At 31.6% G+C, this 27,461-nt stretch overlaps 1 protein-coding gene across 2 annotated transcripts; it reads left to right on the top strand.

The window, feature by feature from the left end:
- Positions 1 to 234: 234 nt before the first annotated feature.
- Positions 235 to 26,478, top strand: LOC114328514 (zinc finger protein 239). 2 transcript variants are annotated; one of them, XM_028277375.2, is made up of 5 exons: positions 261 to 778; positions 843 to 1,644; positions 7,866 to 8,201; positions 19,709 to 20,043; positions 25,950 to 26,478. In XM_028277375.2, exons 1-5 carry the CDS (start codon positions 605 to 607, stop codon positions 26,328 to 26,330), a joined length of 2,028 nt encoding a protein of 675 aa, XP_028133176.1. In that variant the 5' UTR covers positions 261 to 604; the 3' UTR covers positions 26,331 to 26,478. The 2 variants fall into 2 exon arrangements, with proteins under 2 accessions (XP_028133177.1, XP_028133176.1); XM_028277376.2 differs by lacking the exon at positions 7,866 to 8,201 and having other exon boundaries at positions 235 to 778.
- Positions 26,479 to 27,461: the final 983 nt, after the last annotated feature.

Here is a 27,461-nt window from a genome sequence, read left to right as displayed (position 1 = left end):
CTAACGCATTAAATTGTATGTGACAGAAAAAAAGGCACGTCTGGGAATACTTCGGTAATTATTCTAGTTCGGTGATTATTCTAGTTGTCGATAGATGGCGCCATAATCAAAAAAGAATTATTTATTAAATAAAATAATAATATTATCAATATAATCTGTACAATTTATAAGACTATACAAATGAAAGAAAATACCATTTTATAAATGCAATAGACACAATTGATTTGGTTTTATTCCAAATTGAAAATAAAATTTGACAACTGTCAGATTTAACTAAAATGTCACGTTAGAATAAATGTCATAAATGTGTATTATCACGGACTTACCTTTTTTTCTATAATTTGTGACGCACTGAAAAATGTTCATGAAAAGGAGAATAGCAAGTTTTCCAGCTCATAAATGACAATTGACAATATAACGTCATAACTTTGTAAAAGACGACAGCGCAAGCACATTCTGTCAAATATACAAAAGTGTGGACATTTTGAGGCGTATTTTCTTTATTAGTGAGGTATTCGCCTATTCTTAAAAAATCGACTCACTGAAACAATTTTTGGCGCAGATTAGAAATTTCAAAATTTAAATCCGTGTGTTGATAAAAATTATGCCCAGGCCAAGGAATGTGTACCAAGAAGGGACAAAACTTAAGTTAATGTGCAGGGTTTGTTTGACTCAAAGTAAAAGTGTAATGTATAAATTAACTGATTATATGGAAAGCTCAAATATTCCTGACGCAGAGACTTATTTAGAGGCATTGCAGAAAACGACTTTTTGTGAAGTAAGTAGTTTGGAGTATTGGATTTTGATATCAATAGTTTTAAATACTTAAATCTAATTTTAAGGTTAAAATGGAAGAAAACTATCCTGAAAGTATTTGTCCAGTTTGCGTTAGTATCTTAAAAATGTGCTATCAATTTGTAACACAATTCGAAGAATCCCAAAGAAAACTGGAACTAATGTTCAAAAAATCTACTGTTGCTTATTTTGACTCTGAAAAACTTGAAAAGGAAAAAGTAGTTGAAGCTGTAAATCTAGCTAGAAAACAAGGGGGATTTAAAGAATCAAATGTTCAAATTATTATTAAGAATGAAAAATATAGTCTGACTGATTTAGTTGTTGTGGAAGATCCAGAATCTGAGGAACATAATTATGAAGGTTTTATGAGTAAACTAGGTAACGAACTTTCAGCTTCTGTTATAGATCCATCAGAAGAAGAGATGTTTAGTTCGGACAAAGTTGAAAATATTAAAATTGAAGTAGAAGACATTGATTATGAGATTGAACATTTAGAAAATGAATTTAATACAGTCAATGAAAGAAGTGACAGTCACACTGAAACCATAAGTAGCAACAATGGTCACAATGAAACTATAAGTAGCAATATTGAATCACTTGCCACTTCCGAGCCACAAATAAAGGATAATGCATGTGAAATAATTTTTGAAACTGATAAAGAAACCAATGATTCCCAGGGTTCACTAGAGGATATTAATGGAATGATAGATAATGGTAGAGTTGAATTTATCATAGAAGATTTTATCAACATTGAAGGTGATACTGAAGAATGTGATAATGTTGAAGATAATACTGAGGAATCTATAGAGACAAATAGTGATGGAACTTGTGAAGCACCAGAGGATGAAGGTAAATTCCTTTTATACATTATTTCCTAACATTTTTATTTTTCTTTTAAAGTTGCCTCCATATTTCTATCACTCATCCAAAAAGGGTCAGTATACATCTTTGGTACATATAAATGGGCACGTTCACTAGACCAGTGTGCTGTGTCAGCACTTTGAAACTGTTTAAGTTTTTCTGGTAAATGTCACTGTCAATTTAAGCTAAACTTCAACATGTTGACTAAGTGGTCACCATTTTATTCAGCATAGGATTTACATCACTTAATAGTGAATGTGTTTAGGAAATATATTGTAATGGCGTGCTTATTTGAAAATATTTACTTTTACAATGGATTTAATTATAAAGTGATTGAAACTGAGGAGATATAATTGTATGTGCTCACGAAATTGTAAATCTGTGTATTAAGGAACAATATTTTCAACATAATTCATATTTCTAGTGACATCATTTATTTCCTTCTGGTGGGAATACATCATCCAACGGTTCTGCCAAGTCCAGCACAGCATTAACAGCACCAAAAATTATTTCTTGTTCATTATTAGACAACAATAAAGATAGTATATTATCCATTTTTGAATTAAATTTGTTTAAGACACATCCAAGTTATCATTGAACGATTGCACGATAGTTATAATTTGTTATAAACAAAAACAACGAATCTCGTTTTAGGTTAAGTTCATAGAACAGGTGAGAACACAAAACAAAACCAACTATCAAAGTGTCGAATGGAATAATACCATTCACCAGACTGAAACGCAGTTTTAAAGAGCTGAAACACAGCTGTTTAGTTGAAATGTAAACCGATTATTTCTGGTGAACACACGTGATTATTTCTTGTGAAACATCATTAACGTAATTATTTATACAAGGCGTTACAAGAAAAAAAATTATTAAATCAATTGACACAAAAAGAAGAAGGTATGTATTTTATTTAATTCAACATATATTTTACAGCTGTCAGACGATATTAAAAAAATGTTTGTTTTACAAATAAACATTGCTTTTCGCTTCAATTAAATCTTTAAACTGCCACCCACCTGCCTCTTGACAGTTTAAACATTTAATCTAAGCGAAAATCAATGTTTATTTGGACGGCGTTATGCATAACTCAACCAAGCGCCATTTCTTTAATATCGAGATAACAGCGGATTCTGGTGACACATAGCTAAAACTATCTTGGAAAAAATCCCTGTTATTGTCACGTTAACGGTTACTAAGAAAAACAAAATTAAAGCAAGCGACATTAATCCACTTACCATTAAGCGACCATTAAGCAACCAAGAAACGAAAAACTTTGAAGCCATTTATCTCAAAACTATGTTTTGGCGCTTGGTCGAGTTATGCATAACGCCGTCCATTTGTCATATATTTTTTTTTCTGTTTTCTGACAGCTGTAGTGTATTTTGAATTAAATAAATTACATACATTCTTCTTTTTGTGTGAAGTAATTTAATTAAAAAATTATTTTTTTGGCCACCCTGTATAAATAATTATGGTAATGTTTATATTACTGAAAAGAGAATTAATGCCTGGTTGCAACAACAAATCTTCAGCGTCAGTTTAGCTTAGCCCAGCTCAGCTTATAGATCCATAATTTCCAATTTTTATCTAAGCATGTCTTAACTGAGATGAAGTTTAAGATGCAATTTACATGGCAATCCATTGTGGCAAGCTGAAAATTGATCTAAGACTCAAAAGTGCAAAGCGTATGTTTAGTAAGCTGAGCTTAAGGCACGTCTTAAGCTTAAGATCTGGTGGTGCAACCAGGCATAAATAACCTTTCAAATGAAATATCAATTGACCCCTATTCTCATTAAAAAAAATCATCAATGACATCATCACATCTAGATGGATGACCTCACTAGTATGATATATATCGCTGCTTCGCAAGAACCTAGGCGTAAGTAAAAAAATACGATTTTAGAGGAGAGCCATTTTAAAATTTAATAGACATGATTATGGGCATCTCCGAATAAGTTGGTACTTTAAAGAAATTACCTATACAATTTTGTTGAAAATATATCTAAATACAAACTGTGATAACTAGATAAATTTATAAAGTGTTAAAATGGTTAAATTTTATCATTGTGTTACCCCTATTAGAGTTGAGTATTTTTTCCTAAGAAACATTTACTTCAACTTTGTTAAAACGCTGACGTAACTACAAAAGGGTCCTTATTTTAGAGAGAATTTTCACAAAAACTAATCGTAAATATAAGAGCAGTCGTCCTTGACAAGAAGTAAACACACAAATTGGTTTACATTCAGCAGCATAACTAACTTGGGTCTGTATTCATACGAAAATGTTAAGTATTTAACTAGTTTCGCGCCAAACAAATATAGACAATTGTGCCATCTTTTAGCAACTATTATTAATTATTATTAACGTCATAGGTCTTTATTCACGCATAGATAGATACTTTTATTTTTAGTAGATCTGCATTAATAAATTAATTTCGTCAAATTTTGACTTAAGCCACGTTCTTGCGAAGCGGCGATATTTACATGCCAGAAAATTATAATTTAAAAATAAAAATCAACCTGTTTTGAGATTTCTCTCCAAAATCTCCCATTCTTGAAAAAAATGAATTTATTCCATAATTTTGCCCCTCGCTATTTAAAACTTGCAATAGGCTCAACTATGGAGACCTGTAAGAAGGAGTGGAAACGCATTGAATTGTTTGTGGGCTAACTTTTTAACATCTAATTCAGCTACCAGCAATCGCCGTTAGAGGCGCAAGTGTTCGAATAGGTGCTACAAATACATTAGTTCTTATGGACTACCCTGTATAATATTATAAAATCTCATATTTTAAGAAAGAAGACATCGAGCAGAAAGCAAAAATGTAAAAATATACAGGGTGTCCCATTTAAAAAACGAAGTTACAATCAACTTCCGGTATAACCGGAAGTAGTAAAGAGACCAAAATATTTTCATTAAATAGTTCATACCTCAAAATCCCTGTATTCCAATTTTCATGATTTTCTTACCTTTAGTTCTCGAGATATTTCTAATAGGCCCTTTATCTGCCTCACCCTATATACAATATATGTTCCCTATGTCCAGATGAATGATTTACATAGTGTATATGTTACAGTTCAAGTTGATTATCCAGTTGGAGTTGACTTTTCCTAGCTATAGTCGACTCAAACGGCTGGTTTTAGTAAAAGTTGATTATAAATATAAAATGAAGATTTTTATTCAACATTTACTAGTAAAAGTAGACTCCAACTAGTTAAAGTATACTCTTCCCAATGCCATTTAGTAAAGGTTGATTCACACAAACAACCGATTCTAGAAATTAAATGTTACTGTATATTATGTTCAAATCGTGATATTTATAGTCCAGGCTGTATCGTCGCCCCCGTTAGGTAAATTATTCCAGTTCGATTTTTTTGCACAAACTTACTCAAAAAGAGTTCCTTATAACGAATCCACAGGGTGTCAGGTGGTCGTAATCGAAAAATTGTTTAAACAATTTTTTTAAACAAATTCACAAAAAAAATTCACTTCGGACATTTTTTTACATCATTAATTTGGGTCATTCGGAGCAAAATGTCTTTTGTGATTTTTCTGTAAAATTTATTGTTCTCGAGTTATACGCGATTTAAAATTTGAAAAATGCGAAATTGACCATTTTCAAGGCTTAATAACTCAGTTAAAAATTATTATGAAAGTCAGAAAGTCACCAAATCAAATTTTAACGACCCCCCTACAAGGTACTGAAGAAATATTTGTCATTATTGTATTATTAAGCTGTTATTTATTTACTAGGCTGTCAATGTGAGTGCGACTGAGATGCACCATTGGACGGTCGGAATGGAGGATCTTACTCGCACTCACATTGATGGCCGCCTCAATACGCTTTTAGCGCTCATTGTTGATAATTAAAAATAACAGCTTAGTAATAAAATAATGACAAACATTTCTTCAGGATCTTGTAGGGAGGCTTTAAACTTTGATTAGGTGACTTTCTGACTTTCATAATAATAGTTATTAAGCTTTAAAAATGGTCATTTCGCATTTTTCAAATTTTAAATCGCGTATAATTCGAAAACTATCAATTCAAGAGAAAAATCACAAGAGACCTTTTTTGCTCCGAATGACCAAAATAATCTAAAAAAAATTGTCCGGAGTGAAATACTTAGTTATTTATAAAACAGTTCGTGAAGTATGCTTTTTGCGCACGCACGCGATGTTTAGAGCACGAGCGGCCCGAGTGCTATACATCGCCTAAGTGCGCAAAAAGTACTTCACGCACAGTTTCATACAATATTTTATCTACCAAAAAACAAATAAAAAAAACTGCAACTCTTCGTCACTGGAATACATTCCTATTTTACAATTTTTTAGAACTTTGACATTTAAAAATTGAAATTTCTGTCAAACCACAAAACTGTCAAAACTTTTTTTGCAGTTAAGGATATTTGATTATATGAAAGTGTGCGAAAAAGTAAATCCCATTTAAAATACATTATTACTTCAGGCACACTTTAAACCCTTCATGTATGCTATCTATATTTACAATTTTCACACAATAAAAACTTATACATAATATGAGGTAGAGTAGATAAGAATTATTTTTGTGAATTTGGTTAACAAAAATTGGTAAAACAATTTTTCGACCGCGGTACCGCCTGACACTGTGTATTTGTTATAAGGATGTATTTGTTTGAGTAAGTTTGTGCAAAAAAATCGAATCAGAATAATTTACCTAACGGGGGCAACGGCGACGTTACAGCCTGGACTAATAAGTAGTTGAAACGGTCAAAACAAAGAGACGCACACTCATCAAAAATGCATGTGAGATTATACTCGTATAAATTGTATAATCTACTTTTACTAACAAGAGTTAGGAAGAGTCAACTTCAACTAGTAAAAGTTGATTTAAATTTTTCAAATCAACTTTTACTGCTCGTTTCAGTTGGAGTTGACTCGAACTAGGAAAAGTCAACTCTAACTGAGAATCAACTTGAACTGTAACATATACGACAAGTCCAATTAAGTCGGCATCATATGGGAAACTTTTTTATTCTTAGTTTTAGGAAAAAAGTTATTCTTTATAAAAAGTTGTGCATGGTCTAAAACTTAAAATACAACCATCAGTTATCAATGTTTTTAAGCTGTATACGAGGTATGTCAAAAAATATGAATTTTACTCAAGAGTAAAGTAGCTTTATTTTTCACAATATTGAAAATTGTTATAAAAAAAAGTTGTTTGGAATTAAGAACTATATTCTAATATGCAATTTCATCCTTCTAATTGAAAAAAAAATTGAATTTTTTTAAATTATGGATAAAACCAACATTATTTTCAGTTATTTCAATTATGATAACTGTTTTATTATTAATTTTACGAAAAACACTTATTCTTTGTAAAAAGTTATGCATGGTTAAAAACCTTAAATACAACAATCTAATATCAAATTTGATAATTTTATACGAGGTACGTCAAAAAAGATGAATTTCCATCAAGAATAAAGTACCTTTACAGCTCAGAATATTTCAATAAGAAGGATGGAATTACATATTAGAACATGGTTTTTAATTCTAAACAACTTTACATAAACACAATTTTCAATATTGTAAAAAATAAAGGTATTTTATTTAAGCACTCTTGAGCAAATTCATATTTTTTTATATACCTCGTATAAAATGGACAAAATTTGATATAAGATGGTTGTTTTTTAGGTGTTAGACCCTGCAGAACATTTTATAAAGAATAACTGTTTTTCTTAAAATTAATAATAAAGGAGTTATCATAATTCAAATAAATAACTAAAAATAATGTTGGTTAGTCAAATTTTCAATTTTTTTTTTCTATTAGAAGTATGAAATTGCATATTAGAATATAGTTCTTAATTCCAAACAACTTTTTATTATAACAATTTTCAATATTGTGAAAAATAAAGCTACTTTACTCTTGAGTAAAATTCATATTTTCTGACATACCTCGTATACGGCTTAAAAAAATTGATAACTGATGGTTGTATTTTAAGTTTTAGACCAGGCACAACTTTTTATAAAGAATAACTTTTTTCCATAAAACTAAGAATAATAAAATTTCCCATATGATGCCGACTTAATTGGACACGCTTCGAATTTCGTAGAAATTTCGTTTGTACCTTTATATTATTGTTTCACTAATCCACTTTTTTTCATTTAAAACTTGAAAATTATTTAATCTTAATTATTATTCTATTACGATAAATATTTATTGTAGGAAATGAAGACAGTGAATCGGAAAATTTTCCTCTAGAACATATAGATATAGACATACTTGACAAAGACACAATTGAATCACTTATTATAGATAGAGAAGAAAATGAAGATGATCTCGAAGAAACTTCACAGCCAAGGAAAAGAGGGAGGAAGAGAAAAATCGTGGATACTCCCAGAGAGGAATTCAACCAGGAAATCAGTTTGCCTTGTGGCATTTGTACAAAGATTTTTTCTAGTCAGCGTGCATTAAAACATCATATAAAGAGGAGCCACATCAGTGCATATGATCATGCTTTTACTTGTGAGATATGTGGGCATGTTTCTGGAACTAAGTCAAGTATGTTTTTTACAAACTATGATAATTTTTTTTATTGTCGTTAAGGGGCTATCCTAGTGTAAAAGTACGAAATTCATATATTTTTTTGGGAATTTCTAAAATAAAAAGTACTGTACCAATTGTTTTGAAAACTTGCATGAGCATTTATTATAAAAAGAAGTACATATAAAACAATTTTCATAAAAAATGTTGAAAATTAAACGATTTATGCGCCATCCACTGGCACCGTGAAAATAAAAACATTGCTCCACCGCTGCAGTGATTTGGACTAATGGAGATTCTGAAACATAAAATGGCGAAGTTATTATTGAAATATAAGTTATTTTCTATACCATCAACTGGGGGTTTTTGGATCGGATAAAAAAATGTCAATTTGGCTATTTTTGAAACTGAAAATATTTTAGCTAAGTAATTTTTAAAAAAAATTTCAACTATTCGTCATTTTTCCAAATTTTATATTTTTAAAAAATCCTAGTTGATGGAATAGGAAATATCATATTTCAATAATCATTTTGACATATTATGTTTCAGGATCTCTGTTAGTCCCAATCACTGCAGCAGTGGAGCCATGTTTTTATTTCACGGTGCCAGTAGATGTCGTATAGATCGTTTAATTTTCAAAACAATTGGTACAGCACTTTTTATTTTAGAAATTCCCAAAAAATATATATGAATTTTGTAATTTTACACTTAGACAAGGCGAAAACGGCGGGTTCGAAGGGAAAAATATTCCCATGAGATTTTTTTGCATAATCACATTCGTGAGACATACCAGAATAAGGTTCAAGAAGTCGCCCACTTGAAAAGTGGGCCAATTTTTTTTTAACAATTTTTTTTTTTAATCAAATTGCAAGAATCAATATTTTCGAACAATTTTTTCTTTAATTTTTTGGACCATTCTGGACAAAAAAGGTCTCTTATAATTTTTCTCTAAAGTTGATCGTTTTCGACTTATAAGCAATTTAAAATTGAAAAAAACAAAAAATGGCGATTTTCAAGGCTTAATAACTCGGTTAAAATTTATTATTATGAAAGTCAATACATGACTAAATCAAAGTTTAAAGCCTCCCCTACAAGATCCTGAAGAAATTTTTGTCATTATTGTATTACTAAGCTGTTATTTTTAAGTAATAATAATAAGCGCCATGCACGTGTGCGGCGATTGTAAATGCTGAGTGCGAGAGAGAAGCCATTCTAGCAGTCCAATTGTGTATCTTACTCGCACTCACATTTACAGCCGCTTCAATGCGATCTAACCGCTCATTGTTATTAATTAAAAATAACAGCTTAGTAGTAAATTAATGATACAGATTTCTAGTCACTTTCTGACTTTCATAATAATAATTTTTAACCGAGTTATTAAGTCTTAAAAATGGCCATTTTCGCGTTTTTCAAATTTTAAAATGCTGATAACTCGAAAAAGATCAACTTTAGAGAAAAATTATAAGAGACCTTTTTTGTCCAGAATGGTCCAAAAAATCTAAAAAAAATTAGCCCGGGCCAAAAATATTGATTTTTGCAATTTGATTAAAAAAAAATTGGCCCACTTTTCACGTGGGCGACTTCTTGAACCTTATTCTGGGATGTCTCACGAATGTGATTATGCAAAAATATCTCATGGGAATATTTTTCCCAACGAACCCGCCGTTTCCGCCTTGTCTAACTAGGATAGTCCCTTAAGTAATTTTTATTTTATTGTCATTAATTTTTTCGGATTTTACCTACTTCTTGCGTGTTCATTTTTGTTTTAAGAGCTTAGGCGCAAAATTTCGGGCCAAATGCTTTTAAAATGCATTCATTTTTCTTTTCGAAAACTAATCATTATTTTTGAAAAATTTAAACGCAGAATGAAAGATTATTACCGGGGGCCGAGAGTCCCTTAGAATAAACAAAAAGGTTCTTTTGAATGAGATATTTGAAATTGAAAATCACACTCAATTTTCTCTTCTTTTTCACCCCTGTAACTTATTAAAATAAACATTATAGAAGCTTTCAGGAACTTTCGACCCTCGGTAATAATGTAATATTTCATTATGCATTTAAATTTAAAAAAAAATACTTATAGACTAAGAGCCGCTATAGATAGGTGAAAATTCTTAATCATTTTAGGCACGACGGGATCCTATAACTTAAATAGTAGAACCTAAAAGAAAACGTTTGAGCACTGTGCCGTCACTTTTCAGTGGCACATGCGTCTACAGTGGCGCATCAAACTTTCCACTTATGGACGGGGTACATAAATTAAAAAATACCCTCCCTCATTACCAGAATTTAATTTTTTTCATTTTTTTTTAAGTTTTTTGTGATTAAGACATAAGATTCATCGTAATTTTAACCCACCACCCCCTTCTCCCTGCCCCCACCATCAAAAACTTTATTTTTCGATTTTATTTTTTTTTGGTGGGATGCAATCAATTTTAAAATTTCAAAAAATTTACACGCATAGTTAAGGCTTTTATAAAACACGTCTATTTTTTATAGACCTGTAGGTTGAGTGTACATAACCTCAAAAAAAATTTAAATTTTTTTTTTTTAAAAGTATATAACTTTTTTTTGGGGATAGCTGCAGATCTAATTTTTTCTTAGTCTTGTGTATTTTATCAAACACTATATTTCTAATTTTTTTCAGATTTTTCTGTAACGTTAGTCACCTTCAAAAATCCAAAAAACTGTTTTTTAAGGGGGTTTTGGGGGGTTTGAACGTGTTTTTCTGATTTTTAAATATTCTAAAGAACTCAGTTACTTCAAGTTACATATAACCTATAAAAACAAAATTGATTTGATATATTATGAAGTCTATAAAATAGGGAAAATCCCCCAAAACCCCCCAAAAACAGTATTTCGGATTTTTGAAGGTGGGGAAACTTACGTAAAAATCTGAAAAAAATTAAAAATATAGTGTTTGATAAAACACACAAGATTAAGAAAAATTAGACCTGCAGCTATTCCTCAAAAAAAGTTATACGCTTTTTTGAAAAAAAAAATTTCTTTTAATCTTTTGAGGTTATGTACACTCTACCTATGGGTCTATAAAAAATAGGCATGTTTTATAAAAGCCTCAACTATGCGTGTGAATTTTTTGAAATTTTAAAATTGATTGCATCCCACCAAAAAACAATAAAAACGAAAAATGAAGTTTTTGATGCTGGGGGCAGGGGGAAGGGGGTGGTGGGTTAAAATCACGATGAATCCTATGTGTTAATCACATAGAACTTAAAAAAAATAAAAAAAAAATTAATTCTGTTAGTAAGTTCTGTTAACTTTTAATTTATTTATCCCGTCCATAAGTGGAAATTTGATGCGCCACTGTCGACGCATGTGCCACTGAAAAGTGACGGCACAGTGTTCAAACTTTTCTTTTAGGTTCTACTATTTAAGTTATAGGGTCCCATCGTGCCTAAAATGATTAAGAAATTTCACCTATAGCGGCTCTTAGTCTATTACTAGTTTTCTGAGGATTAAAAAAAATGAAGGCATTTAAAAAATTGCATTGGCCCTAAATTTTGCACCTACGCTTTTAAATGTTAATTTTTTAAAGCAATACTTACTTTCTATTGGCGACGTTAAGTCACAATGACGACCTCTCGTGGATTTCGGCGGAACTAAAATTGAGGCCTTTTTTCTTTTTATTGCCCTGCTATAATGGGGGTTTTTAATGTCAAATCGTTGTCAGTATTTTCGAAAATAAATAAAGTGAAAAATTTAGTAGTCCCATCGATTAATCTAGCAGCATCAGTAGAATCAAAAAGAATGTGTTCCTCCTAAATTTACTCCAAATCTTCTGCAACACAACATACAAATAAGAACACTTTTGATAAAAGGTTTGTAAGCTTTTAATCAAATCTTTTGTATTAAAATTTATTAATTATATTGATTTTCGAAAATACTGACAACGATTTTAACATTAAAAATTCCCATTATAGCAGGGCAATAAAAAGAAAAAAGGCCTCAATTTTAGTTCCGCCGAAATCCAAGAGAGGTCGTCATTGTGACTTAACATCGCAATGTTTCCAACACCAACTTTAAATTCTCTACTTCCAATAGTTGGCCACATATCAGGTCACAATTAGGCCTTCTTCAGGTCTCTCTCATCTCTCTGAATGATAGTAGATTATGACTATTCTGAACCGCGTCATGGTCACAGGTACCATCCTCCTGGTATCCCCATTTTTTCAGGTTACTAGCCAAACGTGAAATGCCAGTCCGTTATCTGTTTAGCACTTTCCATGTCAGATATAGCAAATTGTGTCCAGCAGTCATTTCCTCGTATGTTCAGCGACAAGAAGATACGAGAACGACAAAGAAGATATTACAGTGGAAGCCGGTAGGAAGGCGAAAAAAAGGAAGGCCCAGGACAAGATGGTTGGATGACGTGGAAGACGACCTGAAAACCATGAATATAAGACAATAGAGAAGAAGGGCTCAAGAGAGATCTGAATGGAATGACATAGCCAGACAGGCAAAGACCCATCCAGGGTTATGATACCAAAAGAAGAAATCATTTCCTCTCAGGGGCAAAATGTATTGTGGTAGCTGATGCTTGCCATAGGCGCTTCGGAGTGGATATTAATTCTTTCAGAAACCTTTTCTGAGATCTTAGTCTACTGGCTGAGCCTGCTGGTCATACAAGGCGTGTATTCTATCCATCCCCTGTTTCTTTCGTTCTAACTCTGATGTGAACTGTCTTCAGATAGGTGGTGGAACGATTCCAACTATAGGTTAGACCTCTTTGATAGTAGTATCTTTTATTTATGTATTTATTTTTTTTTAGTTATACCTCTTTAGGCGCGATTGGAAAAAATGTTGATATTGAGAGTAAATGTATGATTTGTAAGCGAATTCATCAAAAATTGTTAGCCCTACGCGCAGATGCGTTATAGGTTCGCTCTGATTGGGCATTCCAATGACATGTCAAAAATTATTCAATATGGCGGCTGTTGTTAATGAATGTGTTGTTCTCATTTTTATTTATACTTATGGTTATTAAGTTGTGTTTTAAACGTTGTGAGAACAGAGACAAAAGTGCGTTTATAGTTGTACTGACTTTTTAAATACATAGTTGTTATATATATTTTTGGACTTATTAATATAGAAAAAAAAGAGTGTGTGTACTTTGTACGCACGTAAGAACTTACACTTCTATTATTATGATTTCAACGAAACAACTACCTATATTTTAAACATTTTAATTGTATTTTTATTTAAATATTAAACTAATTTTAATACTTAAAGTAATAACAAAAATTAAAAATAACGTTAATACGTCATTTTTATGAACTGTATCCTCCCCGCAATTGCTTTTGCCTTGAGAAATCGTAGGAAATCTAAAAAAACGTCAGATTTTGTACACAAATGATTAATTTTAATAGAAGTATAACTTCTTACGTACGTACAAAGTACACACACATTCTATTTTTTCGTCTTTTTACTTTAACTTATTGATGTTTCTTCCCTGAGCTCCTAGCATCAATGTAAATAAATTGTCTTGTTGTTGGTTTATGTGTTGGTCGTTGGATTATATAATGTTGTGTAGAATAGGCACACTTCCCCATGGTAATCCATTTTTCCGTCCCTCAACCAACTGTTCTTGGACTGGAGCATTACGTAGAAGCGTCTATTCTGGAGAAGACATTTCACTTACATTGTAAGTCAGAAATCCTTTGTAGAGTTTTGCCAGCAGCTGTTGATGGTTAACTGTGTCATAGGTGGCAGATCGGCCCATGAACGCCTTTCTTTCTGTACAAAACCATCTTCAATATGTTGGGTGAGATTAAGGATTTGACTGCAGCAGCACTTTCCGGATCTGAATCCTGCATCCTGCTTGTTCTGGAATATTAGACCTGGATCCCGCGTACCAAAAAAAGTTGATTAATAGGAAGCTGAAAATTGGTTAATAGCTTAACGGTGTCTAGTCTGGCAAACTTTGATGTATGGGAACACTGGAAATTTAATTGTGGAACAGGTTAAAAATTTGGAACGTCAGACTAAGAAAACGTTCCATGTATTTTGTCAGACAGAATTTCCAATTGATTTGTTACCATTTCATTAAACTTTCATTTCAACCAGTCTCATTAAAAATCAGACGGGTGTTTATCACCAACTGGGCATTTTAATGAGTGGAATACGAAGAACATGTCAAATGACAGGAATCATGTTGGTTAGTAATAGCAGTCTGATTTTTGCATGATAGTTTAATGAAAGGGTAACAAATCAGTTGGATGTTCTGTCCGACAAAATACATGGGACGTTTTCGTAATCTAACGTTCCAAATTTTTAAACTGTTCCACAATTAAAACTTGCCCTGTTCCAGTGTTCCCGTACAAGTTTGTCCGAGTAGACACCGTTATAGACCAGGGCGGATCTGTTTTGAGGTGGATGTGAGAGGTGGCTTTCCGATTTTTGCAGATAAAGTTAGGTGACAACTTCAATAATTATAATTGACTAACAGCCGGTTTCCGAAACGTTATTCAAATCTCCGATCGTCTAATCGGCTGTCAGATTTGATACTGTTAACCAGTGATGGGTTTCTCAAACGCCAATTATTGTAAAATTACACGATCATAGATCATGTAATCGATGATCTGACATACAATTTGTTATCGATACTGTCACAATTGACTGTTATCCTTCAAAATTTCAATTATATTAACCTCTAAATCCAAACTTGTATCTTTGTATCTCTAAAGGTGCATTCTCTCTTACGTACTGTCACTTTTGTTTGGAGCAAGAATTGAATGATAGCATTTTAAAAATGAGGCTAGATAATTTCAAAAAGAATAAAACGCATTAAATTTATGTGATGAGATTTGGAGATATAAAACAGTTTATTTATGATCTATAATATTTTATACTCATATTTTTATTTTTGGTCTATATAATTACTTTTTGTATTTATTTTTAATTTATTTACCGGCTGTTTTATTGTCTTCAAAGTTAGCTGCTATAATTTCACACACGTTTTCCCTCTTATTTACATCGCTATTATCATTATGTTCTGCTTTTTAGAGCTCTGGCCTCTCAAAAAATAGCTCTATGAGTCTAGCATCGTTGTTATCTTACATTTTTAAACGAAAAAAATATAAATTATATAATCAAATATACAAAAATGTCCGAGATATCCATGTTCTGCAAGTTAAATAAATTTTTTAAATGATTTCTTCCATAAAAAAACTTATGTTTATTGAATAATATGATTTATCTCATTTATATAATATGTGTTATTTGACAATTTTTTCCCGGTATTTGTTAACTACAGTAATTAAAAAACTAAAAAAACTCTTAACAGCCCGTTAATCGACGGATAATCTCATATTAGGTAACAGTACATTTTTACCGCCGTTTGACAAGCGAAACTGGTTAATCGACCTTTCAGAGACTCAAAACACTTATGATCGGCTGTTATAACAAGCGATTAATCTTTTGTCAGGTGATCTACTGTTGTTAAAACTAGTTTGTTTGACGTTTCTGACGCATTTAATCCATTGTTAATCGTCGATTACATAATTTTTGAGATGATCATCCTTTCGGAAACCGGGCGTTATGCTTGCTCCTTCTCAAGTATGCTTGGAACATTAATAAAAAAATTTAAATACTTAAAAATTTCGAAAAATATCGATTTATTTTCTACTTTCATTGCTTATAACTTTAAAAACGATTCATTTTGAAAAAAAGTTGTAGGGAAAGAAAATAAAGATAATTGAATTTTGTATAATATACAACTTGTTTAAAATGTCTTAAATTATTACCCCTTCTGCAAAATAGCAATAAATACAAAATAAGGGGGAAAAATAAGCCTGTTTTTATTCAATGTTTTTCAACCACTTTGGTTGCACTTAGAACCTTCATAATTCGCTTAGAAAATTCTTACAACATACTTAAACCGTCCACCAAATTTCATTCAAATCGACCTTATCAGATTTTCCATAATAATTTTGCAATCTAAATTTTTTTAAAAAAGTTAAAAATTTTTAAATATTTTCTGAACAAAAAGTAGACCATTTAGAAGTTTGCTAATTTTTTACATATATAGAGGTTCTCTACCTATCTAATACACTTTACAGAATTAAAATCGGAATATTTAAGCGGCCTCAGCACTGTTTTAAAGTTATAAACAATGTTTTGGCTTATAAACAAATACAGTGAGGACATTTGAGTTGGAATAAATTCATTTTCTTGAGAATGGGCGACTCGTGGAGATAAATCCCGAAACAGATCGATTTTTATTTTTAAATTATAATTTTTTGGCATAAATATCATATTAGTGACGTCATCCATCTGGGTGTGATGACGTAATCTAAATATTAGAATTAATTTAATTCAAAATTGTTTTTTTAATTCAAACCCTGTATAAATAATTATGTTAATGTTTATATTAGTGAATACAAAAACCTTTCGATTGAGCTATCACACGGCACCTATTCTCATTTAAAAAAATCATCGATTACGTCATCACGCCCAGATGGATGACGTCACTAGTATGATATATATACCAAAAAATTAGAATTTAAAATTAAAAATCGACCTGTTTCGGGATTTATCTCCAGAGACGCCTATTCTCGAGAAAATGGATTTATGCCAACTCAAACGTCCTCACTGTATTTGTTTATAAGCCAAAAAATTGTTTATAACTGTAAAACAGTGCTGAGGCTGTTTAAATAATCCGATTTTAATTCTGTAAAGCAGCGGTTCTCAAACTTTTTGAGTCATGTACCACCTACAGTTCTTTTTATTATTTTTGGTAAAACATATACAGGGTGTAACAAAAATACAGGTCGTTAATTAAATCACATATTCTGGAACCAAAAATAGTTCGATTGAACCTAACTTACCCTAGTACAAATATGCACACAAAAAAGGTTACAGCCCTCTGAAGTTACAAAATGAAAATCGATTTTTTCCGATATATCGAAAACTATTGGAGATTTTTTAATGAAAATGGACATGTGGCATTACTATGGCAGGAAATTATAGTGAAATTTGTGCACCCATAAAAATTTTATGGGGGTTTTGTTCCCTTTAATCCCCCCCCCCCAAAACTTTTATGTACGTTCCAATTAAATTATTATTGTGGTACCGTTAGTTAAACACAATGTTTTTGAAACTTTTTTGCCTCCTAGTATTTTTTCGATAAACCCGTTTTAATTAAGATGCGACTTCTTTTTTAATATGTTACAAAACAATTTTATGGAGGTTTTGTGCCTTTAAACCCCCCAAATGTTTGTGTGCGTTCCAATTAAACTATTATTGCGGTACCATTAGTTGAACACCGTGTTTTTAAAACTTTTTTGCCTCTTAGTATTTTTCCGATAAGGCACCTTTTATCGAGATGTGGCTTCTTTTTTAACATGGTTAAAAATATACCTCAATCTGTAATTTACAAATAAATTTTCATATTATTATCGGGTCTCTATATAATAATCGTACTTAACAATATACAAATAATAATATGTGGTAGATTTGACAAATATTCAAAATATCTCGATAAAAACTAGCTTTTCGAAAAATTACTAAGAGGCAAAAAAGTTTTAAAAATATTGTGTTTAACTAGTGGTGCCACAATGATACTTTAATTGGAACGTACACAAAAGTTTGGGGGGGGGGGTTTAAAGGAACAAAACCCCATAAAATTTTTATGGGGTGCACAAATTTCACTATATATTTTTTAAGATTTTCGTATGTCCGTTTTCAATAAGAAAACTCAAATAGTTTTCGATATATTGGAAAAAATCGATTTTTATTTTGTAACTTCAAAGGGCTGTAACTTTTTTTATGTGCCCATTTGTACTAAGGTAAGTTAGGTTCAATCGAACTATTTTTGGTCCCAGAATATGTGATTTAATTTATGACCTGTATTTTGTTACACCCTGTATTTTTATAATGTATTATGAAGGCTTACTAAGTACTACTATTTTAATTTTTTTTGTGTTTTGTGTACCACCGCAAGTAATGAAATGTACCACCAGTGGTACATGTACCACAGATTGAGAATCGCTGCTGTAAAGTGTATTAGATAGGTAGAGAACCTTTTTATCTTCTAAATGGTCTCCTTTTTCTTCAGAAAGTTTTTAAAAAAATTAGATTGCAAAATTATTCCGCAAAATCTATCAGGTCAATTTAAATGAAATTTGGAGAACGATTTAAGTATATTGTAAGAATTTGCTAGGCGAATTACGAAAATTCTAAGTACAACCAAAGTGGTTGAAAAACATTGAATAAAAACAGGCCTATTTTGCCCCCTTATTTTGTATTTATTGGTATTTTGCAGAAAGGGTAATAATTTAAGACATTTTTAACCATCATATTTCCCTACGACTTTGTTCCAAAAAGAATCGTTTTAAAGTTATAAGCAAAGAAAATAGAAAAAAAAAATCGATGTTTTTCGAAATTTTTAAATATTTTAATTTTTTTATTAATGTTTCGGGCATATTTGAGAAGGAGCATAAGTCAATTATTATTGTTGAAGTTGTCACCTAACTTTATCTGCAAAAATCCGAATGCCACCTCGCACATCCAAAAATAGACGTTTTTCACAGATTCGCACTGGTCTATTAAGCTATTAACAAATTTTCAGCTTGCTATTAATCAACTTTTTTTAGTACGCGGGATCCAGGCCTATCTTCACAGATTCAGCAATTTGGTTCAATGTCATTCTTTCGAACGCATTTAAAAGTTGACATATGATGATGACTGATTAAAAGAGAGACAGGTCTAAAACTTTGTATCCGCCGGATTCTTCCCTGGTTTTAAGAGGGCCACCACTCTAGCTTTCCTTCAGATGTTGGGGTTTTGTAATGTACGGATACAGTAATAGGTCTGGATCCCGCGTATGAAAAAAAAAAGTTGATTAATAGCAAGCTGAAAATTTGTTAATAGCTTAAGGGTGTCTAGTCGAATAAACTTTGATATATAGGAACACTGAAACAGGGGAAGTTTTAATTGTGGAACAGGTTAAAAATTTGGAACGGTCACAGCACGAAAACGGCACATTTATTTTGTCCGACAGAACAGACTTAAACTCTCCGAACAGAGATTAAACTCTCATGAAAAAATCAGACTGCTATTTATTACCTGTCATAATTCCTGTCATTTGACATATTCTACATGTTCCACTCATTAAAACGCCCATTTGGTGATAAATAGCAGTCTGATTTTTGCATGAGAGTTTAATCTCTGTTCGAAGAGTTTAAGTCTGTTGTGTCGGACAAAATAAATGTGCCGTTTTCGTGCTGTGACCGTTCCAAATTTTTAACCTGTTCCACAATTAAAACTGCCCCTGTTCCAGTGTTCCCATATATCAAAGTTTATTCGACTAGACACCCTTAAGCTATTAACAAATTTTCAGCTTGCTATTAATCAACTTTTTTTTCATACGCGGGATCCAGACCTATAATTCTTTATTTTTACAAGTCCCTCTACGGTTTTCACAAGCCACTCTATGAATGATAAAATTAATATCATTTTCAGTTATTAGTGAAACTTTTTTTTGGTAATTAACAATGTTTTTCTAGAATTTATCACCCACAAGTTGCGCCATATGGAAAAGCAATTCAAGTGCAAATTGTGTAATAAAGCCTACGCTACAAAAGCACATCTGAAAGTTCACATGAGTATACACGAAAACAACAGACCTTTTCTCTGTAATGTATGTGGTAAAGATTTCAATTATGCGAATGCTCTAACATATCATATGCGACTGCACACAGGAGAGAAGAATTACCATTGTGAATATTGCCCTAAAAGATTTAGAATGATCAATTCCCTCAACAGGCATGTCAGGACACACACTGGAGAGAAACCGTATAAATGTCAATATTGTGGAAGACAGTTTTCTTCAAAAGGAGAGGTAAATAATCTTTTTAAAACGTTTTTATATACTTCACTTGTAGTCCAGGGTAATAAGGTTTTTTCCATGACACTTCAGCAGCCAGGGTACTGATGCGTTTTTTCGGTAGGTAATACCTATATAAGCAGATCACTTTTTTTTCAAATCAATGGAAAATAGGAAAACTTATGGTTTTTTTAGTACAAATATCTTCGAGATTATGGAAAAAGCTTTAAAATGACGTATACAGAGAGCATTTTTTTGCAATAACATAAGTCAGAAGAAAATGACGTTAGAACCATTCCACAGGTGTTAAATGAAAGGGCATGAGCTATATTTTCAACTTGGTTTAAAAAAAAGAAAATAAAAAATGCATTTATTAGTAATAAATAATTATGCAAAAGTATCGTAAATATTTCCTTATAAACTTTTTATTTTATTATATAAGAAATTATACATATTTATTACAATTTTTTATCAATTATGATATAGATAACATTACTTGGTAGTTGTGCACTTAAAACAGGGTAAAAAAGTTAATTTTTTTGGAAAAAGTTATTCAAAAAGTTTATAAAGAAAAATTGACGCTACTTTTGCATAATTATTTATTACTAATAAATGCATTTTTCTTCACTTTTTTAAACCATGTTGAAAATGTAGCTCATGCTCTTTCATTTGACAAATGAGGAATGGTTCTAAGGTCATTTTTTTCTGACTTATGTTATTGCAAAAAAAATGCTCTCTGGGATAAACAATTTGGATAAAATTTAAACAATTGAATGAATCGCTTTGAAATTTTTATCACACATTAAGCACCCAAGAACCCTCATTTGACAAAAATTTCAAAGCTGTACACTAATTTTTACAACAATTATTGAGAAAATATGTTTTTTTGCAATTATGACCTTTTTTCGCAATTATATTAACAATAAATCAGTATATCAAACTTTGTAATACGTCATTTTAAAGCTTTTTCCCATAATCTCGAAGATATTTGTACTAAAAAAATCATAAGTTTCACTTTTTTTCGTTGATTTAAAAAAAGGGGAAAATACCATTTTTTGACAGTTAATTGTTTATAAATAAAAATGGCCGCCAGCTCCTACGCAGGAAATAGTTATAATTTGTTCCTATAGGTATTACCTGTCGAAAAAACGCTTCAGTACCCTGGCTGCTGAAGTGTCACGAACAGGGTATATTTTTGTCTTATTACCCTGGCCTATTGTTCTTTGTCTGTCTCTTTGTCACTGTGTCCGAAAAATCTTGTAATCGATTTTAAACATATGTACACTTCGCGTCATATAAAACTGGTACACTTTTTTTTCCCAATGTAAACCTGTATTCAGACTGACAATTATTGTTCGTGAATCACTTCGTTGTTGCCATCACAGATAACGGAATTGCACTAAATCTAAATACAAAAAAATAACGTTTAAAATGTATACATACATATATTTAAATTCCATACTTGTTCAATGTAAAAGTTATTAATTTTGTATTAATTTCAAATAAAATTTTTAATTTTTCCAGTGTGTTTTATTTATTCTACACAACTGAATTCAGTTTTGTCCTGCACTTTACGAGAAACCAATCACACCTCTCGATTTGACATTAAACATAATATTTTAAAGTCATGTCAAGATTTATATCTATCATTATTTTTGAATTGAAATATTTTCATAAATTATAATAAAACACGAATCAATGTATGGATACTTAATTGAGATGACGGAAAATTATCATTGTTTTAGTTTTTAGTATATTAAAAAATGCAGTATGTCGCTCAGTCCCGTTTTTACCTAGTTTGATATATTTTCGTTGAACTGGCAACGTTGCCCTAGAAATTAGAATGACACTTGTGACAAGATCAACTTACACAACTTGAAAAACACGATTTTCGGTTATAAGAGTTGTACCAGTTTTTTTTGACGCGAAGTGTACTTCCCGACTAGCTACAGACCTGAAAAGACCCCGCAACACTCCTTATGGAAAAGTAGTACCCCGGTCAAATTTAACGAAACTTTAATCAATGATAGTTCTCAGTGAGTAGATTAAAAGAGTCCATGGCACCTAGGTCTGAAAAACTATTATTCTCGAGTTACAGCCTACTGAAGTTCTTAAATTCAGGTATAATACTCAGTTTACGTTAAGTGCACTAATTCACGGTCAAATGAATGAAAATATCTATTATATTCTCATCATCATTGATGATTTCTTTATTAATTTTCCATTTTTTTTTTGGTGTTTCCGGGGAAAATATGGGGGTGCATTATACAAATTTGTAAATAACACATGGATAATCGCTGGAAGTTTTTTTACTCTAGCATAGGCGGTTCAGATGTTATAAAAAGGGGTTTTTTTAAAATGTAACTCACTGTAATTAAAAAATTTGCAATTTCCCTTAAATCCCTTTATCAAAAAATAAGCCACTTATTTGTGATTAATTGCCACAGGGTTTCTTCTTAATTTTCATTACAGTTAGGGGGAAAATATTTTTTTTAAACATCTTTTTTTAAAATTTGTCAACTTTGGGGCGCCACCCCCGCTAAACGGTTGGTAATAGACATATGCTGTCGGGAAATAAATAGTAGGAAATATGGTCTTTTTCATTTTACTATTAAGCAAATTTTTTGCAAAACGTACAGGGGTTCCGGGGCGAAATTTTTTAAGAAAAAGTTAGTATCATAACAAGCACCCCTTGATATACCAGAAAAAAAATAAAACTGGACTTGTGAGGTTCCATTTTGTGAGGTTCAACTTCTGTTACCTACACTAATAGTTAATAATCACTAAATAGTTAGTAATTTTGCCAATTTTGGTAAAATTGGCCAAAAACAAAAAAATTACCTACTAAAATCACTAGCCAGTTGTGTCATGAGTTTAGCGAACCGACTATAGTATAATTTTGTTGCACCCTGCTATTTATTTCTGGTTCAATAATTCCTTGTCCATTCATTGCTGATATAGATACTTGAAGTCCTCTACTTGTCTAATGATCTCATTATTTAGAAGACTGAGTTTTCAATCCAATGGTATATAAAGACCGCGTCCCACCATCAAATAATTTGATCAAACTGGTTTGAGCAAACTGAAAGTGACAGTTAGTGACGTCACATCCTGAGTGTTCATTGTGGATAATAATGAAAAATTTTAATTTTAAATAAAGTACAAACAAGTTAGACAACTCAATACAAAAAATTTGATCAAACTAGACTGATAGTGAGAGCACAGATTTTTAGAATTTCAAAAAAACTGCAATTGTGACGTCACTTTGACGTACTTCCTCAAGTACGTCAAGTTTGCTGAAACTGTTTGATCAAATTATTTGATGGTGAGACGCGGCCTTAAAAGAACATAATGCTATTCTACATCCCACCAGACTGAAAACAATGGGAAACTTCTCTGTTTACACCTTCGAGGCTTCTACAATTTGCAAGCCATAACGGATGCTGAGACTAAGGAAGATGAGGGAATTTTACAATTTATAATTCACGTCACATCCTCATCTTCCTTAGTCTCAGCGTCCGTTATGGCTTGCAAATTGTAGAAGTCTCGGAGGTGTAACCAGAGAAGGTTCCCATTGTTTTCATTCTGCTGGGATGTAGAATAGCATTATGTTCTTTTATATACCATTGGATTGAAAACTTAGTCTTTTGCTAGCAGTTGCCGCTGGGGCATCTATGCCATTTCGTTAGTTGCAATCCGTGACTGCACGACGCGGTTTGTTTTGGTTGGATCAGAGAGAGCAGCATATGTGCCTCCTGATGAGAGACTAATAAGTTTCGAAACCGGTAGAGGCGCTTGCTGTACTCTCTGATTGGACTAGAATATGATGCGGCTGTATTTTCGTTTTGCAACGAAATTGAAAATGGTTATTCATTTTTGACTCATTATTTAGCTTCACATTTATATTTTCTTGAGTTTTCGATATTACTAAAACCTCTGTTTTTTCAATATTTATTTTCATCTCGAATTTCCCGAAGTTAAGCGATTAGGTATACAAGTAACGGTTATCCAAGAACATTCAAAAACTGAACGAAATAGTCATCTCTATGTTAATGATGACAGTGTCATTGTCAACTAATCTTTACATCTCCAGACCAGTGAGAATTTTACTACAAGTAATTTGTCGTATAAAGAAAGAAAAAGTTGGGATAGCCGTAAAATATTTACACTAAATCCTAATTAAAAAAATATACAGTGCGTCCATAAAGTAACGCATAAATTCATTATTTCGTAAACCTGCGATATTAAGGAAAAATCCCGAAACAGGTCGATTTTTATTTTTAAATTCCGATTTTTTGGCATATATATTATACTAGTGACGTCATCCATCTGGGCATGATGACGTAATCGATGATTTTTTTAAATGAGAATAGGGGTCATGTGATAGCTCATTTGAAAGGGTATTCAATTCTCTATTCACTAATATAAACATTAACATATTTATTTATACAAGGTGTTCAAAAAACATTTTTTTAATTAAAATAATTGAGACAAAAAGAAGAATGTATGTTATTTATTTAATTCAAAATACGTTTTACTGTTGTCAGAAAACAGGAAAAAAATGTTTATTTGACAAATAAATATTGTTTTTCGCTTAAATTCAATGTTAAAGCTGCCACCCACCTGTCTCTTGGCAGTTTGAACATTTCGTTTAAACGAAAATCAATGTTTATTTGTCAAATAAAATTTTTTTCTCTTTACTGACAGCAGTAAAATGCATTTTGATTTAAAGTAAATGATATATATTCTTCTTTTTGTCTCACTTATTTTAATTAAAAAACGTTTTTTAAACACCCTGTATAAATAATTATGTTAATGTTTATATTATTGGATAGAGAATTAAATACCCTTTCAAATGAGCTATCACACGACCCCTGTTCCCATTTAAAAAAATCATCGATTACGTCATCACGCCCAGATGGATGACGTCACGAGGATGACATATATGTCAAAAAATCGTAATACAAAAATAAAAATCGACCTGTTTCGGGATTTTTCCTTGAAGTCGCCGGTTTACGAAATAACGAATTTATGCGTTACTTTATGGACGCTCTGTATATAAGCAGAGGGGTTCCTACGGTCTCCTCCGCATCCCACATTTCGCACGCCATCATTTTGTATCCACCCACTTGTTTTCTTCTATAGCTCTACCTGCCATATATTGTTCTATGCCTTTCTTCCATGTTTCTGTAGGCCTTCCTCTTCTTCTATTTATGGGTGTGTAATTTAATGCTCTTTTTAGCCATCTTTGCTCTGACATTCTCATAACATGACCATACCTTAGCAATTTATTTGTTTCTATATATGGTCAACCGTGGAATATAAACTCTTTGTCCGTCGTCTATTTCCTCATTTGGTACGTGTTCTAATCTAGATGCCGTGCATGCTCTACGTAAGTAATGCATTTCCGCTACTTCTATATTTTTTCTTTCCTTTCCTGCAAGTTGCCAACACTTTGTCTCATAAGTTATAATAGGTTCCACAATTGTTCTGTAGATTGTTAATTTTGTGTTCATCTTCACCTTATTAGACCATTTAAAATACGAGTTGCTTTCCTTCCCTGCGGTATCCTGTATCCTATGCTGTATGTCTCTTTTTGTAGTTCCTTCTTTTGATATTATGTTTCCTAAATATCTATATTCCTTACATTTTCTTATACTTCTTAACTCTAATTCTGGATCTTCGGTTTCCTCTTCTATTCTCAAATATTTCGTTAAAATAATAATACTAATAATAATAATAAAAAACGACGAGATCTCCGAAGAAAACGTATATGTTTTCTTTTTATAGATCTATAATATCCTCATCATTTTATAGACCTATAAAAACAATCATATGCCTAGATTTGTCACAGTACCGAAAGAAATCTTATTTTCCCGAGCTACTTGTAATAACAATTGTTATGTTTCAATTTGTTTTAGGTTGTTTGTCACGAGTATATTCACACAGGCTATCGCCCCTATCACTGCAGCTACTGCAAAAAGGGTTTCTCAAAAACACACAATCTAAAAATACACTTACTGTCCCACAGAGGCCCTCATCAATGTACATTTTGTAATAGGAATTTTATAGAACTGGAAATTTTGAATATGCACCTAAGAATAGCTCATAAAGATCAAATAACTGAAGGGATTCAATACTATGGAAATAGCGAGAGTAACGATGGCAGTCAAGATGAGGCATTTCCCGAATATTTCGAGTTTGTTCAAACTGAAGCGGATGAAGACTTGACTGAAGACTTCACACTTCAGCCTGAAGAATTTACACTGAAGACTGAAGCAGAGTGTATTCGAGGCGACTGATTAATATAAGTTCTAATAAAAACAATGTTTGTTACACAAATTATTAATGATGCATGTTTTTAAATAATTAAATTGATAAATATACAGTTTTTACTTAATGCATGATTTGAGTACATCTGTATTTTTCTATTAAAAGTCTTCCTTTGTTTTTCCGTTTTTAACTATACTACTACCCCTACCTAAAGGACGCATTTTTCATTCATTTCAATATTGTGAAATGTAAGCATTTTTTAAGTGTTTATAATTATTAAAATAAACAAAATCTAAACGGTACAGTCGGAAACAACAACAGCGGAATAGAGGAGTGCATGGGAAAAGAAGGAGAAGAAATACTAAACAGAAATGGTGAAAGAATAATAGAAATATGTATGGAGAACAAACTAGTTATAACAAATACAAAATTTAAACATAAAGAAGTACACAAATACACGAGAGTACAAGACAGCAGAAACGAAAAATCAATCATAGATTACATACTTTTTGGTAAGCAGCAACAAATGGAAAAGAGTACAGGATACAAAAGTGAAAAGAGGCTAAGAGATTGGCAGTGACCACCATCTAGTAATAATGAGAATGAGAACAACAGGAAAAAGAAGAAAAAAGAAGAAAGGTAGTAAACGAAAAAATAAAAAGTTACAAATTAAAAGAGGAAAGATATAAGAAGAAATTCCAAGAAAAATTAGATAATACTATGAAAGGTAGGGCAAAAAATACAAATATAGAAGAAAAATGGGAATATCTAAAAACCAGTATAATCGAAGCAGCTGAGGACACTTGCGGGAAAGCAAAAATAGCAAATTAATACTAACATGAGGAGAACGGAATGGTGGACGGAAGAAATACGAGAGAAAATAAAGAACAAAAAAGACAAATGGAAGAGATACCTAAGCACAAAACACCCGGAAGATTACGAGGCATATAAAGGAAAGGTCATGGGAGAGATTTGGACAAAAAATTATGGGGAAAACCAAAAACTCTTCTGCGGCGCATTAAAACAACTCGGACAAAAGAAAGAGCAAACGATGCCGAATATAAAAGACAAGAATGAAAACGTACTAACAGAACAAAAACAAATAATGGAAAGATGGAGAGAACATTTCAAAGAGCTAACTCATGTAGACACGAACAACA

The sequence above is a fragment of the Diabrotica virgifera genome, chromosome 2 (assembly GCF_917563875.1).
Source record: "Diabrotica virgifera virgifera chromosome 2, PGI_DIABVI_V3a".
Lineage (NCBI taxonomy): Eukaryota > Metazoa > Arthropoda > Insecta > Coleoptera > Chrysomelidae > Diabrotica > Diabrotica virgifera.
This window is presented reverse-complemented; position numbering and strand designations above follow the sequence as displayed.

Bases quoted from the DNA above. Each gene is read 5' to 3' on its own strand.
- LOC114328514 (XM_028277375.2), top strand. From the start codon at position 605: ATGCCCAGGCCAAGGAATGTGTACCAAGAAGGGACAAAACTTAAGTTA. The intron at 779-842 runs GTAAGTAGTTTG...TCTAATTTTAAG, and splicing joins AGAAAACGACTTTTTGTGAA to GTTAAAATGGAAGAAAACTA. The intron at 20,044-25,949 runs GTAAATAATCTT...AATTTGTTTTAG, and splicing joins AGTTTTCTTCAAAAGGAGAG to GTTGTTTGTCACGAGTATAT.